Genomic DNA, 16816 nt, shown 5'->3' on the forward strand with positions numbered 1-16816 from the left:
ATCACTGGTCCTACTGGTGGCGGGGACTAGAAATGTGGTGCTGATCAGTAGTCTGGATACTCAGACAGACCACAGGACAGAAGAACCCTCAGATTGCTCCTGCAGAGCCAGATGGGGATGGTTTTTGAACAGCGGGACTGTTTGGTTCGTGTTAAAACGATCCATGGTCCGCTTACCCCTTTGGTTCGGTTGGTGTGAACGTGCAATCGTGCATCCAAACTCTGGTGCGGATCAAAGAAACGAACCATGGTCTGCTAAAAAAACGCCGAACTCGGTTCACTTCCAAACGAACCACGGTGCGGTTCGTTATACTGGTGTGAACGCATTCGGACTTTATAGAGGACCACATATAGCCGTCGGGCGTCGGCAGTTTTGAGGTTGCATTAATAATTAGTTCTAGTCTATTTTTTTCACTATCGATATGACAGCTGTCAGCTGATCTTTCTTCATGAGCTGCAAGCCTGCAATAATACAAGACCCGCATCCATGTGGGAGGCACAGTGCAAATTGAATGGCAGTGTACAAGGTTCACATGAGCAAAAACAACAGATGTACAAGTTATCGACACGGAATGGTATGTACGGTATGGTACAGGATGTAAGCTTGAGCTAACGCAAAGTTATGACAAAGGCTACATCATGAATGCCTGTTCTGACATCACAACACTCCATATTTAAGCATGCCTGACACAGAACTCCATAGGAATAAAGGGACACAGAGAGACAGATACAGAAATCTCCATATATGGGCATAAAAGGGACACAAACAGATGGGTGGAACGGGTCCTCTGACACGGGTACAACTGGTGTTGCATAGCCAGGTGGGGGCATCGGTGCTCTACAGCCGGGCACCGGTCTAGTACAACTGAATTTGTTCTCAATGCCAAGAAAACAAAGGCAATGACAGTCAACACCGAGGACAAAACCATTGCTCGAACAAGTCGAGAACTTCAAGTACCTCGGGGCCTGGACTGCCTCAACTGAACAGGATCTGAAGGTTCGGAGAGCACTTGCCTGGAAAGCCTTGAGGAGAGTGTGGAAATCAGATATGGGAGAAGACCTTAAGAGGCGGCTGTTCATAGCTACTGTGGAGTCAGTACTGCTGTATGGGGCCGAGACATGGACCCTGGGTGTCAATGGCACTAGGTGTCACATGGACGGACCGCATCAGAAATGTGGACCTCTATGGGGACCTACCACGGGTCACGGACAAAGTCAGAGAGAGAAGGATGAGGCTGGCAGGGCACTGCGTCAGCCGTCAGGCACCCAGAACTTGAGGCAAGTAAATTTACGCTATGGGAGCTAACCCAGGGCAAAGCCAGGAGGGGAAAGAAGCGTACCACTTATGTAGACATGCTGCGGTGCGAGAGCTTGGCTGACAACACTGCAGAGCTCAAGAACCTGATGTTGGATAGGAAATTGTGGAGGGCAGCGATCCAGGAATCCCGAGTTGGTGTTGGCTAGACCTCACTCTCGCAGTACCTTAGCTGGATAGATAGACAATTTGATCCCACGGTGATGCAATTCAGCAACACAGGACACATAATATTTCTTTTAAAAGAGGGATGAGGAAAAGAGTAACAGAAAGCCAGGTACAGCATACTACAGAAATCTTTCTTGGCCCTCTCAGCACATGGACTGCCTTGGAATTAACGTGGTGACAGAGCCTTTAGCCGCATACCGTAGTCAGAATACGCAGTATGGAAATGCATTGTAAAGCCATTTGGAGAAAAGCTCTATATAACTGCAGTCCATTTAACATTATATTCCCAAGTAAAGAAATCAATAAAAATAAGAAACATACAATTATCATGAAGAAAAATCTGCATATATATGCATAAAAATGTAGTATATGTAGAAGGAATACACAGTCTATGCCCCAAATAGACCAAGAGCAAAAGCACCACTGTAATGATGCGTGAGCAAAATCCATTAGTCATGATGAGCTATGCGTAGACCCTGGTAGCTGAGCTACCGGCCAACACTGGACCCTTTCACCCCCAAAATGAATCATCTCTTTGGGGCCGCCTGTTGATCATTCACTAAAAATCGAGCTATTGTGATAACAGACAGACGGACAGACTGTCCTGCAGGACCCTTGGAACATTACGAAGTGTTACAGAATATGTTATGAAATAGTGAAGTGCACATGAGGGTCACATAATCTCACATTTCGTCCTGTCTCTCTTTTTCAACTGAAATGTATATAATGATATAGTACTTTATTGTCAGTTCACACAGTTTGTCTTGCGACCCAGCAGCCAAGTATGCAGAACACATATACACACATTTGACATAACACAAAGAACAAGACAATTTACATACATAAAGACAAGAGCAATGTCCACCGCCTAGATTACCCCGTGGCTACTACAACTCCTGATTAAGCCTCAAAGTTGACTGGTGGACAAAGGACCTCTTTAGTCTGACCATAATTGTATGCTGGTACACCATATCTCCTTCCTGAAGGTAGCAACCTATATTCTCCATACAACACATGCTTAGTATTAGAGGTGATTGTCATGAGCTCTCTCTCTCTCTCTCTCTCTCTCTCTCTCTCTCTCTCCATACTGCTCGGATCACTCTCAATTCAAGAAGCTTTGTTGACATAATAAGGTCACATTGGACGCTAAAGCAGCCGAATTACAGCTGATAAATAAACTATCTAAGACAAACACTGTTGTAATACTGTAGGTCTCTCTGTGTGTGTGTGTGTGTGTGCGCGTGCGTGCGTGTCGGGCCATGCTGACCAAACCAAAACATGTTTCTTTTTCTTTTCCCTTTCTGAGTTGTGTGGGTGTACGCTGTGTAGTTGTGTGTTGTGTAGTAGGACTCTGTTCTTCATCACTCCAGATGTTCTGTGGTGATTTTAACGGGAGAAAGGAGGAGCTACACCCCCACCCCAACACCCCAACACACACACACACACACACACACACACACACACACACACACACACACACACACACACACACACACACACACACACACACACACACACACACACACACACACACACACACTTCCTCTATCCTCTGTGCTCAGCAGGGGGTTAAGTGTAGAGACAAAATAAATGGGGGGAGGATAAAGAGAAAGTGGAAGAGCAAAAGAGAGAGAGAGAGAGAGAGAGAGAGAACGACAGAGTAAATATTTCCATATTCAAACATATTCAACTGAATGGATACATATCCATCTACTTTAGGTCTACTTTTGACAAAATACTGGAAACAAAAATAATATCACCCCACTGTTTTTAAACCTCATCATGTGTCTATGAAGTTGAAAGTGAGCCACTTCTGTCTCTTTTTCTACACGCCAAAATAGCAGATCTAGGAGCTAACAACAATCAGGATGCGTTGTTATCTCATAATTCTTAGATATTTTTGGGGGGGATTTTCCACTAGTAATGACATGCCCAAAAGGGATGGCAGGTTTTAAAATAGGTTAATCTATTGTGTATACTACGGCTGGCTGGCATTTTGGCACCGGCGGCAACCCGCCAGCATTCAGGTGTTGTGGTGTGGATTGATCTATTCTAGACCCCCTGCCGCGTGCAGGATGGGCCGCTTGATGGGAGCCCATCCATTCAGACACGCTCACTTCCTCCACGACAGGAGGCCTGCAGCACGGCAACACTTGCAAATACACTCGTTTCATGAGTTCATGATTCACAATGGGGACGTTTCCCTCACTGCAGGTCGCAGGACACCAGCGGTGAAGTGACATTTGCCACAAGACATATCAGTGTTGTTTTTGGCAGCACATTTTGATTTTAGTTTTTGCGTGCAGTGTCTAAACTACCGGGGCGGCGCCCTGGACAGCCCTACCGCCAGCTCACTGCTGTACACTACTGTACTTGATCTCTTGTCCACTAGTCCCTTCCTAACATTTTAGTCTAGTTTTTATCTGTTGACGAAATTGTCAGTATATTTAGTCTTAGTTTTAGTCACCATAGCTTAGTTTTAATTTAGTTAGTTTGTTCGTTTGTCAGTGAAAAAAGGTAGTCAACGAACTAGTTTTAGTCGACAAAATCAACACTGTTTGTCCTCCTGCACGATTCGCGGGACATCTGGTACGGGAGGAGAGAACAAATCCGATTTAGTCGTTCTAAAAATGGGCACAGAGATGAGAGACAAACAACTCGTCTCTACGTTCTTCCTTTGTTTGCAGCAGTTGTAAAATGTGTCTCTCTGTCAGTCTGTGGTTTTGTGAGTCTGATAAAGAATCCTTGGCAGGAAGAGTAGAGACTAGAGAGAGGGTCCCTCTCGCCACCCCCCATTCTCCTTCCCCCCCCCCCCCTCTCTCTCTCCCTCCTTCCTCTCCCCACCCCCACCCCCTCACTCCTTTCTCCTCCTCTCCTCTCCCATGCATGTGAACACACCCCTCCCTCACTCTGTCTGTCCACTCTCTCTCTCTCTCTCTCTCTGAGTTCTTTCATTCACTGATCAGAGGAGAGTGTGGCCAGATCCCAAACACACTCTCTCTCTCACACACACTCTGTTCATTGATCACTCTCCCTCTCACACATACACACATACACACACACACACACACGCACAAGTGAGTGCACGCACGCGCACGCGCACACACACACACACACACACACACACACACACACACACACACACACACACACCTACACACACGCCATGCACAGTCCGAAACAGTCCTGCTGGATGGGCTTTCTCTCAATTTGTCTCACAGGAGTCTTACTGCTGAACCAGGGTGAGTACAGAGGGCAGTTTGTGATTGCTTGCTTGCATCCATGTGTTCCTACAGCATGTGTGTGTGTGCCGATTATCTTTGTATGTGTGCAGTCAGTGCCCTGTTTTTCCACGCACGTGTGAGTTTGTGAGCGTGCGTGCATACGTGCATGCTCACGCTGTTGTCTTCTGTGTGTGTGTGTGTCTGTGTGTCCGTCTGTGTGTGTATGTGTGTGTGTGTGTGTGTGTGTGTGTGTGTGTAGAATGTGCATGTTGTTGTCATTAACTTATGACTGTTATTAGCTTTCACAAATTAAACCCTATATACTTAGATGAGCGCAGCTATAGTCCCCCAGATCTGCCTTCGCTCTCCACTAAAGATCACTGCCAAAAATATAACAATATAATCGCATCAACTATTTTTGTTTAAAGATCAAGCTCAAAAATAGCGACGCTAGGGTTCATGTATTTAATTATATATTAGTAGTAGTGATAGCAGCTACATTAGTATTACTATCAGTAGTAATAGTAACAGTAGTAATAATTGAATGAATGAATGAATAGTTCATAAATGTAGCGATCGCGTAAAACTGGCTTCAGTTGAGTCACCATGACTGTCATGGTTATGAAAGTCATGTTTCAGGGCTACAGGAATACAAGAATGCTCGTCCCAAAACTCGCTCGCGCCGGGTCAAATCCGGTGACCCCAGAACGGTCGCCAGCAGTAAAACTATACCTAAACCTATAACCTTATTCCTATACCTTAACCTCAGTAAAACAAATACAAGAACCGCTAGGGGGTGAGCAGCCGTGAAAAAATCTTGGGGGTCCTTGACATGAAAATGTTTGAGAACGACTGACATAGACACATGAGGTTTTTCAGAAAACTGTCATTTGTAGAATCGTTCCCAGCTAGGTCAGCAGCAGTAGCACATTTTCGGTGGGGGTCCCACAAGTGTCAAGTTCTTGGTCCACTGCTTTCTATAGTATGGATATGCTCCCACTTGGGGCCTTCAAACAGAAACAATACCGTTCCTACACTGACAATAAATTAGGGTTACTACACCAAAGGGGGTTAACTCACTCATGAGAAAATAACTGCATGACAGCGGTGTGCAACACGTAGGGCCATTTACCTCCCCTGAAGTGCAGTATTTTCTCTAACTAACTTCGCTCCACCAGTGCATCTATCTGCAGCTATACCTCCATGGCCAACTTGCTAAGCAGGCGTGCAACAGTTAATCAAATTGATTGATTTATTAAAGCACATTGTGAGCTTGTAGATCAGCTCTTTTCACTATTTTTCCACGACACCATTGTCTAGTAAGAAATATGGGCTAATCAGTGACTTACGTATCATACTAATTGATTAAGGATGCATCGATACGATTATAATGATCTAATTCAATGTATATGTAGAAACTAAATAGAATATAAATAGAACATAAACATGCTTATCCATTATTGCCCTTTTGCTAAATCATTACAAGTGTTAATGTTAATACATTAAAAGGGCCGTGTTGTCATTCATTCAAGTGAGGCTAAAGTAACAGATTTGTGTCACCTATACGTGTCACTGCACTACTTAGATTAGAAGTGCTATAAGTGGCATTCTTTTGTTAAACAAGTGTTAAATAGTTTCCTATAGTGTTTGTTCAGTAACACATGGGATCTCCCGGTCTCTCCAGATCCTGAGTAAACAGAAAATACATATTCAGGCAGCCGGGATACCACCTTTTATCCAATCGGGGGAGAGATGTGGGATAAACAAGTTGACATGATGAAACAATAAGACAATAGTGGAACCGATCAAGCACAAATGATGATGAATGATCTTTGTGGGGTTCTTTCTCCTGAGTGATGACATTTATCACCCACCTGAAAATGTGTTTTCTGTTTACTATAAAGAGCTGGAGCGACTAGCTATAGCAGCGGTTCTTTTTTTTTGGCCGTTCACGCCCCGTTATCTCCCGACCTAGCTGACACATGGAAATGAAATATATGAACATTATATATATATATATATACACAGTATATATATATATGCAACATATGTTTATCATATGTGACATATACTCAAAATTGGCCGTCTGCATATGTCTCTACAATCTAAATATAGGCCTACTGTATGCATGTACATATATACATACACTATATCCATATATACGCCATATATATATGTGGACATGTACAGTATAAGGCATAAGCTATGAGACATATATATCCAATATATCCACATATATGCACATATTTACAATAAACATTTTGTTTCTAACCAAAAAAGTGTCCCTTACAAGTAACAACCTTTCTACATTGTACAACATGGTACGCTGCTACGCTAAATTATTTATTTCAGCTGTGGCTAAATCCTATACATGTTTTGATTGATTGATTGATTGATTGAATACTTCATTAACAGTTTGCATGGACAAGCACTGTAGGGAAGTACGTACAGTACAATAGGTATTCAAGAAAGTTTGTTTCCATTGGCGTCCTCGAAACAGTTAATGAAAGACAAATACAATACTGTGCTAAAAACATACATTTAGTCTGTTCTCGTTTATGTCATAGAAAATGTATATAGCCCCACCACGCCGCATGTCATCAGGAAGGCTTATTTGTCCAAGGTGGTTTTCTATTTTTCAGTGCTGCGGAATAAACAGTTATAAATCTCACTTCCCCCCCACTACGTTTCTCTCAGCTTCCCCTCTGTCTCCCTCTCAGCTTTCTGTCTGTCTCTGCTACACTGTCTCCCTCTCAGCTTTCTGTCTGTCTCATGCTACACTGTCTCCCTCTCAGCTTTCTGTCTGTCTCTGCTACACTGTCTCCATCTCAGCTTTCTGTCTGTCTCATGCTACACTGTCTCCCTCTCAGCTTTCTGTCTGTCTCATGCTACACTGTCTCCCTCTCAGCTTTCTGTCTGTCTCATGCTACACTGTCTCCCTCTCAGCTTTCTGTCTGTCTCATGCTACACTGTCTCCCTCTCAGCTTTCTGTCTGTCTCATGCTACACTGTCTCCCTCTCAGCTTTCTGTCTGTCTCATGCTACACTGTCTCCCTCTCAGCTTTCTGTCTGTCTCATGCTACACTGTCTCCCTCTCAGCTTTCTGTCTGTCTCTGCTACACTGTCTCCCTCTCAGCTTTCTGTCTGTCTCATGCTACACTGTCTCCCTCTCAGCTTTCTGTCTGTCTCATGCTACACTGTCTCCCTCTCAGCTTTCTGTCTGTCTCATGCTACACTGTCTCCCTCTCAGCTTTCTGTCTGTCTCTGCTACACCGTCTCCCTCTCAGCTTTCTGTTTGTCTCATGCTACACTGTCTCCCTCTCAGCTTTCTGTTTGTCTCTTCTACACTGTCTCCCTCTCAGCTTTCTGTCTGTCTCTGCTACACTGTCTCCCACTCAGCTTTCTTGCCTTTCTTTCCTACACTACATTGTAGATATAATACTGTACAGTTTTAACTTTCAATGTGTTTTAAGGACAACCATTAACAGCTCAATGAGAGCTAAAATATATGGGTCTAAGAGGTGGTGTATGAGTGAGCACTGTGTGCATGTGTGAGAGCGCACGTGCATCCGTCCAGCTGTTTTGTGTAGATATGTTTGTCACAGAGCCAACACTGCTCTCTCCTCTCTACACAGATCTGGTACATGTTTCTTTTCTTTCTTCTTTTTTAAGTTTATTTTAAAGAAATTTCTGATGCTGACATAACTCATGATCTACATTACACGCACACACACACACACGCGCGCACACACACGTGCGCACACACGGACGCAGGTATCATATTACGTAGCTGTCAGTCAGTGAGTCATACTGTGAGAAACAGCTGCTTTTAATTATGACTTCATTTAAAATGCTGCTACAGCTATTGGACGACTAATATGGAGCCTATTTATGTCTACTACTGCTATAGTGTAGATGAGAACAACCACAGTCCTGAGAAATAATCAGGTAGTGTTTGACTTTCATATCACAGTTCTGGCAGGAATTTATTACATTAGTTGGAACAGTGATGTGATCTCATCGCACCTACAGGACAATCATTTCCAACAGCCCACTCAGTTCTCAGCAAAACACATGGGAAAGGGTGCGGGATACTGTCTACACAATTAGCGCTAAATGGAGTGAGGCACACACACACACACACACACACACACACACACAAACGATTTATCACAATGACCACGCGTGCAGAGCCACAGGCCAGCGTGGGTTCAAACCCCTCTGGAACTCTGTAAATCTTTTCATGTGTATTATTTTAGGCAATCGCTTCATTTAGAAAGTAGAGCGAAGACGAACAGACCGTAGGGAAGCTGAGACTAGAGGGAGCCGGTGTAGGAGTGACAGGCAGAAAGCTGAGAGGGCGTGTCAGAGAGGTAGGAAAGCAGAGGGAGACAGTGTCGGAGAAACGGACTGCAGGAAAGCTGAGAGGGAGTCGGACTCTGTCTGTCTTGACAGAGGAGAGACAGATTAGAGAGACATTGTAGGTATCCTTGGGAACCCGAACCATGGTCATAGGTTAGGACGGAGCCTGTTTCCGTAGCGTGAGGCAGCTTGATGTACAAGACAAGTACACCCCCTGGACATGATGCTATAGTATGTCACATGATGTACAAGTACACCCCCTGGGTATGATGCTATAGTACACAACGTACAAGTACAAGCCCTGGACATAGTGCTTTACCACAATCCAACCCTTCATGTTGAGTGCCAAGCAGCAGGGAGTCAGTGGTTTCCTACTGTATGTCATTTTTATAGTCCTCGGTATGACTCGACCAGGAAGTGAACCAACGACCTCCCTGTCTCACTCTAACCATGGGGCCACTGAGCTACAGCGGAGACGGACAGTGAATTTCACTGTTGATAAATTACAACTTAATTCCCACCAAATGTCAGATGTGTGCTTGAGGAAACAGTGTCTCTGAGGGCTGTCACACACACACACACACACACACACACACACACACACACACACACACACACACACACACACACACACACACACACACACACACACACACACACACACACACACACACACACACACACACACACACACACACACACACACACACACACACACACACACACACACACACACACACACACACACACACACACACACACACACACACACACACACAGAGACCACATCTGACGATGGGAATATCTTATTCCTCAAGGTCCTCTTCCCCGGATATTGATTCATCTCTGTATGTGTGTGTGTGTGTGTGTGTGTGTGTGTGTGTGTGTGTGTGTGTGTGTGTGACTGTGTGTGTGTGTGTGTCAGTTTATTTTTAACGTAACTGTAATGTAATGTAACTGGTGTGACTGACGGTTGGTTCGCACGCTCTGACTGACTCAACCCAGACCTACTGAAGACACACGTCTTCATCATGTTCTGGGAGTTGACACATGTGTCCTCCTCAAATGAATGAAGAGGCCTACTGTCCTTGCAGTGAGGACAGGGTAAATGTCCTTGGTGTCCTCGTGTAATGCCAGGGATTCTGACCAGGGCTGGACTGGGACAATAATTCGGCCCGGTCATGCTCACGCAAATTTGGCCCAGACTGGCCCACCACAACCAACGAGCAGATAGCAGAAACTATACCACCCGCTCCGTCGAGGCACACACAAACAAACAAGCTCTAATACCACCACTTTTACAGAACATAAATGATACAAACCAACAGACAACTACACAACCCTTTGTTGCTTTGTGTCCTGTACTGAGGACAGTGTCCTTGCAGTGAGGACAGTGTCCTTGCAGTGAGGACACTCCAACAGTGTCCTTGCAGTGAGGACACTCCAACAGTGTCCTTGCAGTGAGGACAGTGTCCTGTACTGAGGACAGTGTCCTTGCAGTGAGAACAGTGTCCTTGCAGTGAGGACAGTGTCCTGTACTGAGGACAGTGTCCTGTACTGAGGACAGTGTCCTTTGTACTGAGGACAGTGTCCTTGCAGTGAGGACAGTGTCCTTGCAGTGAGGACACTCCAACAGTGTCCTTGCAGTGAGTCAGAACATGTTTTCTTTCCTGACCTGAAAACACTTTGTGTTATTTTAACCATGTTGTATATGGTAATGTTTAACGTGCGCATGTTGTTTGTGATTAATACATTCTAATGTATGTATACAGTTCTTATTGATTGGTAATGATTGGTATTTGCCTGGGTGTTTTTCAGTGGTCCAGTCCCAGTATGATGACTTTGATGATGCGACACCAAGCCCTGACTACATCGACTACAATTCTACATTCGAATATAGTTTCTATAGTATGTCTCTCTCTCTCTCTCTCTCTCTCTTGCGCACGTGCACACGCACACGCACACACATCAATTTCTTTGAGTCCACATTTATGAAATACATTATCAAGGCCACAGTTGCTTTTGATATCCCACACACTCGAAACATCTGACATGTGTCTCAGTGCTTGAGTCCAAACCAGCCCTAAATGTACAGAATATAGGCAACACATGAACTTATTCACAGCCAACATGGTCACTTCAGTCACACTTACGTTTGCGTGCGTCTCCTCCTAGGTAACGCCAGCACCGATGAGTTGGATAAGTTTCTTGGCGTCGACGAAGACTTTGAACCGGGGGAGGACCTGGTGTACGACGACGAGGTGACCTCCGGACCGGTCACCTTCGGTCCAGAGGCGACCTCGGGTCCAGAGGCGACCTCGGGTCCAGAGGTGAACGCTACTCCGGTGACCATCACGACGACAACCACAGAGAGGGAGCAGGTCCAGTCCAGCAAGGCCGCTTCACTTCCTGTCACATGGGTAAGACAGGAACACACTGTTATGTTGTGTGTGTGTGTGTGTGTGTGTGTGTGTGTGTGTGTGTGAGTGTGTGTGTGTGTGTGTGAAATCATCATGGGAGTGAATCAATAATATAACAAATTAGTTACTGCATTTAAATAAAACGACATGCTGGAATCTCACTGCAACCATTGTCTTTAAGGAAGACACTGTGTGCGTGCGTGCGTGCATGTGTGCGTGCGAGTGTGCGTGCGTGCGTAAGTAAACAGTGCATAAAGCATGCACGGCACATCTAAAGTTGAAAGTCATGTGCTGGGCAAAGAAACAATCCAAAATAGAATCCGCACACTGGATCCATATGCAGCTCCAAAGGTATTTTTATTACCACCAGAAATATGTGTTAAAAAAAAACCTTGATCCAGACAGTGTGTCTGCTCTATTAACATTATTCATGTCTTATCCCAGGGGAGTTAAACTACTGGGATGGTCCAGTCTGACCTACGTGGGATGTGGGATGATTTGGGATTAAGGAATTAAAGAAGAAGTTATATTTTTTAAATAAACTATTGACATCCATTATCATCCATTATCATCCATTATCATCAATCAAACTATTCTTGTATACTCTTGGAGTAACCACTTAAACCCGGCCTATCCAGGGCGATTTACAGTCAGCAAGAACAACACAAGGTAATACATCAAATACGTAGAAATAGTCATCTCGGATCAAAAGTAAACTAAGAACCTAACACCCGTCTAACAGTAGAATATCTGTAAAACGCCACTGAGCAACTGAGGGGGGGGGGGGGGGGGCTATCGCTCCGGTTCAGTCTCTATCCTTTTAATACTCTATGGTATTCGCTCAACTCTACACTAAGCTGATCTTCATCATTGTAGATTGGATGCAGGATGCCCCCCACACACACACACACACACACACACACACACACACACACACACACACACACACAACAGGGAGGCTAAGGTTCAAGTGGTTAAATGAACACTGAGGATGTCATGTGCAGCAGATAAACACATGCTGTGTGTGTAGCTATAACCCAGCGGGCTGTGACAGCATTGGAGCATGTCAGCGTTGAACAGACCTATTAAATGAAATCTCATTTAGAAGACTGATCCAACCCTCCATCTAAAATGATTTTGACACCACAGTTGGCTGCACTCTCAAACAGCTGCTCATCACATGCACATGTACACACGCACATGTGCGCGTGCGCACACACACACGCGCAAACACACACGCACAAACACACACGTGTGTGCATGCAGCTGAGCATGCAGACGGACATAAACACACAGTGGCCTCTTTGTATTTGGTGGTATGCTGGCTGGACACACAGACATCCATGAAACAACCTTGTTTTCTACTGTCAGTGATGTCCTGAGGCATTCTGTTCTGACTTTCATGATTCATCCAAAAGTAATTTTCCACTTGGATCTTTCGAGAGAAAGGGAGAGAGATGAAAGAAATGAGAGGGAGGTGGGAGGTGGAGAGATAAGATGGAGGGAGCGTGCACGCTCTGTGCGCGCGTGCATTTACTGTTTGTTTTAACTACAAAACCAGTAATGTGATTTATTAAAGCGTTTTAGATATAGTTTCACTTACATTATACAACTGGCCAGCAGTAGTATACAGTAGCACTACAGGTCCTGGTAGGATAGAAAACCAGCCATACTAGAGGTCCTATACGGGAGTGGCCTTGCGTGATAAAGTGTCCGCCCTGAGGACATCAGGGTTCAATTTCCGGCTGAGTCATACCAAAGACAATAAAGAAATCGTACCCAGCCTCCGTGCTTGGCACTGTCTCAGCATCAAGGGTCGGATTGGGGCTAGGTCCCTGCGACATAATAGTCATGTCCAGGGGCTGAGGGGGGGTGTACTTGTCTTGTACATCAAGCCATCTCACCCTACAGAAACAGGAGATAGGTTCCTGACCTATATGGGCTGTGGGCCACATGGATCAGGATCATTTAGAACAGTGGTTCCCAATAACCTCGCTTCATGCAGGCTTTCCACCTCGGAGGAAAACCTGGTCTCTGTTACAAAAGTGCTGTGTGAACCGGTCTGGAACGGATGATATCGCTATGTCATGTTGTAGTATTGTTTTGTAGTCAACAGGCAGGAACAATCAATCGGAACTTCCTCTTCCCTCAAACCGGAAGAATAACAATAAAAGCTCTCGTAGCCTGCAGCTTTTATTGAGAAAAATCGGTTTGAGGGAAAAGGAAGTTCCGGATGATTGTGAACTACAAAACAATACTGTCCACAACATGACGTAGCGATATCATCCGCTCCGGACCAGATCATAAACCCAAAAAGGAATGCTGCCCAGGCTAGGTTCCCAAGCGTCAAGACCCCAAAAGAAATTCGATGTCTCCCCAGGACCCAAACTAGTGAAAATAGACCATCTACATTATACATGTTTTCAAATAATAATAATTAAAAAACAGGAAACAAAAAAATAAAGGGATCCAGTGTTTTGGGAACCAGTGGTAGCCTATAGACTATACTATAGAGAACCAGCATTACTACAGGTCACGGTAGGATAGAGAGTCAGCACTACAAGAGACCCCAGTAGGATAGAAAACCGATAGTAATCGAAGTCCTGATAGAATACCAGTGGAATTCCAGTGCTGGAGGTCCATAATAGATTAGTAATTAGTAATTTGGTGTAAATCTAAATATTCAGTATGTGAGTTCATGTTATTTTTTTTTTAATTACAGGTTCACTGGAGTTTACTGTTGGTGTCACTACAGCTTGTAAACACACTATGAGAGTCTACACACACACTACACTGAGGTGGTGAGTTACGCTGACGCACGCACGCACGCACACACCTTTCATTTTAACAAATATGCATGGCACAATGATGGCAGAGTTAGTTAATACAATATAAAGTACAGTACTGGTAATCTCCCTAGATTGTAGCTAATTGTAGCTAAATTAAGGAGGGATCAATGTTAGTAACTCATAGCACCTCTTTATAGGGCATTTACTGTATTTCATTATAAATTGCTTGCTGTTGATTAACTGAGACAATATATTATGAATATGTTTATCTCCAGCAGAGGGTGCTATGGGTTCTTATTAAATGCAATATGGAAGAATTTCAGCTTTTTATTGAAGCTATGAGATGCAGCATCTCATTTTCAAGGGGGTGGGGGACCCATAAAAAATTAAAAACACAAACAAAAGAAACATATAGTGCACAAATACACAAAACATACAGTACACAGATACAAATAGATACACAAATACACAAATAGCTTGCTCACCATCTTCCAACGCCAACCCCACCAACCACCACATCATCAACTGTTGGAGAAATGGAGAAAGAAGAGCACAGTGCAAATACAACCGTGTCATTACTGATTACACTGGTACAGATTAGAAGCATATATAGACAGGTTGAGTCTAGATGTGAAAGTCCTGAAGCTACTGAATGATGAAATAGATCTGAGAGATTAAGGGACATTGTTCCACTCAAATGGGGAGAGGAAATGAAAAAATAACATATTTCTTCTTCATCTGTTCATGCATTTTTAGCTTTAACTATGTTTTATGTAACACAGTATAACATACAGTATATATGATATCATATTGTATTTCAGGTGATGTTGGGTGTGGTGGTTGACAGAATTTTACGTTGAGGCCACCATGGAGGGACCTTCACCAGCCTGACCTTTGACCTGTTAAAACCCTTTAAAATGGCTGCCGTCGCCAGAATGGCAACTGTCACAGTTTGAAATGCCACACGACACGACTCACTTCAAACCAGCATTACTGTCTTCTAGAACTGAAATAACAGCGATTCCCAACCTGTGACCCACTGATTGGCCCCAGGAATTACATAAACTAAAAGTATACTTATACTATTTCCATTGATCCAAGCTGCCTGCAACACAATTGAATGATGGAGCAATTAGGCGGGAACCCCTTTTGGTGTTTACAGCATTATACTTATATGGTTATACTTTAGCCATTGAAAAATATCAGATCTAGGTCTGCTATTTTTGAAAAATCTTGAAAATGTAGTGCAAATCTTTGAATATAGCCTATATTCTTTCAGAGCCGACGTTTTTAACTCAAATCTTTGCTTCTGGGGGGGTCGGCCAATTACATATAATCTTGGGGGTCCTTGACATGAAAATGTTTGAGAATGACATAGACATAGAAACATGGGTTTTTTTCAGAAAACTGTCAGGATTTAGAAGACATTTTGTAGAATCGTTCCCAGGTCTAAATGGGTTAAAATAAACATGCTCTGATACTGCATGTGGCCCACCCATTTGACCAGTGACCACTTAACACAGCAGCCGAGTGGGTGCCGTGTTCAGTGGTCAGGTGGTTGGGCCTAAAACTCCTTTGAGAAGTGGCCACGCCGATTCAGAAAAGGTTGGGAACCACTGCTGTAAAGACAAAACCACTCTTTTTTATGAACTTTTTCACTGTACCTTCAAGTTATTATGAATGTGGGAGTAAAAAATAGAAAACCAAACAGTCTTACAGTATCCTGTTTGTTCCCCAGGCGTTATTGTGGATATTGGAATGAGGCACTTTCTTTTTTACAAACTTTAGCACTTATGCATTGTGTGTAATAAAAACGTCTGGGTTTCCGAGGCTACATTGTGTGTGACTCTGAGATTGTATGCGTGCTAAATGTTTTCTTTTTTTTAATAATGTGTGAATGTTTCATTCCACGTGCTGTGTGTATGTCTGTGCAGTTTAACATCAACAGTTTGTATTCAATCAAAAGCATAAACTTCAACAGTCGAACATAATGTGTTTTTTATTTCATGTTTCCTGTCTGGAGTCTCAAATGCACAAATATGATTCTTTCCGTCTGTTCTTAATAAAAAAATGATATCCTATATTCTTCTTCTTCTCTGTTCATCCTAATAACTTTAGGCTTTAGTTGTTTACAACCAAGGTTCATGTTTTAGGTTGTTGTTAGAGAAATCTTCATTTGCTGACATTTTCATTTGCTGCTTTCTTTCGTTCGGGCATTCGAACATGGGGCTACGTCTTTGTTATTTATCAGGGGTCCTTGAGGGGGTTCCAGGTGGTCCCCAGCTAAATTATATTTTGAATATGTACAAGCAAATGTACAATGGTGTCAATTACAGTTACCGTAGTAGGCCTACATAGACAGTAAGGGACCAAATAACAGACTATATCAGAAGTACAAATCATGCATGTTCGTAGATTGGGGTTGAGACAGACTGTTGACTCATTCAAGGAAAAGAGGGCGCTGTTTTTGAGGGGCGCTAGCCCATGTATGCTATATCCAGCTTTTAGTGTACGAACTCGTCATGATGTACGATGATAAG

At 43.7% G+C, this 16816-nt stretch overlaps 1 protein-coding gene across 1 annotated transcript; it reads left to right on the forward strand.

Moving 5' to 3' along the window:
* Window positions 1-4455: 4455 nt before the first annotated feature.
* On the forward strand, window positions 4456-16341 carry LOC308332331 (uncharacterized protein). Its single transcript, XM_080788173.1, has 5 exons — window positions 4456-4724; window positions 10886-10975; window positions 11243-11487; window positions 14210-14288; window positions 15098-16341. Exons 1-4 carry the CDS (start codon window positions 4649-4651, stop codon window positions 14258-14260), a joined length of 462 nt encoding a protein of 153 aa, XP_080644299.1. The 5' UTR covers window positions 4456-4648; the 3' UTR covers window positions 14261-14288; window positions 15098-16341.
* The last annotated feature ends 475 nt before the right edge of the window (window positions 16342-16816 follow it).

The sequence above is a fragment of the Protomyctophum bolini genome, assembly GCF_963924005.1.
Source record: "Protomyctophum bolini genome assembly, chromosome: 17".
Classification (NCBI taxonomy): domain Eukaryota; kingdom Metazoa; phylum Chordata; class Actinopteri; order Myctophiformes; family Myctophidae; genus Protomyctophum; species Protomyctophum bolini.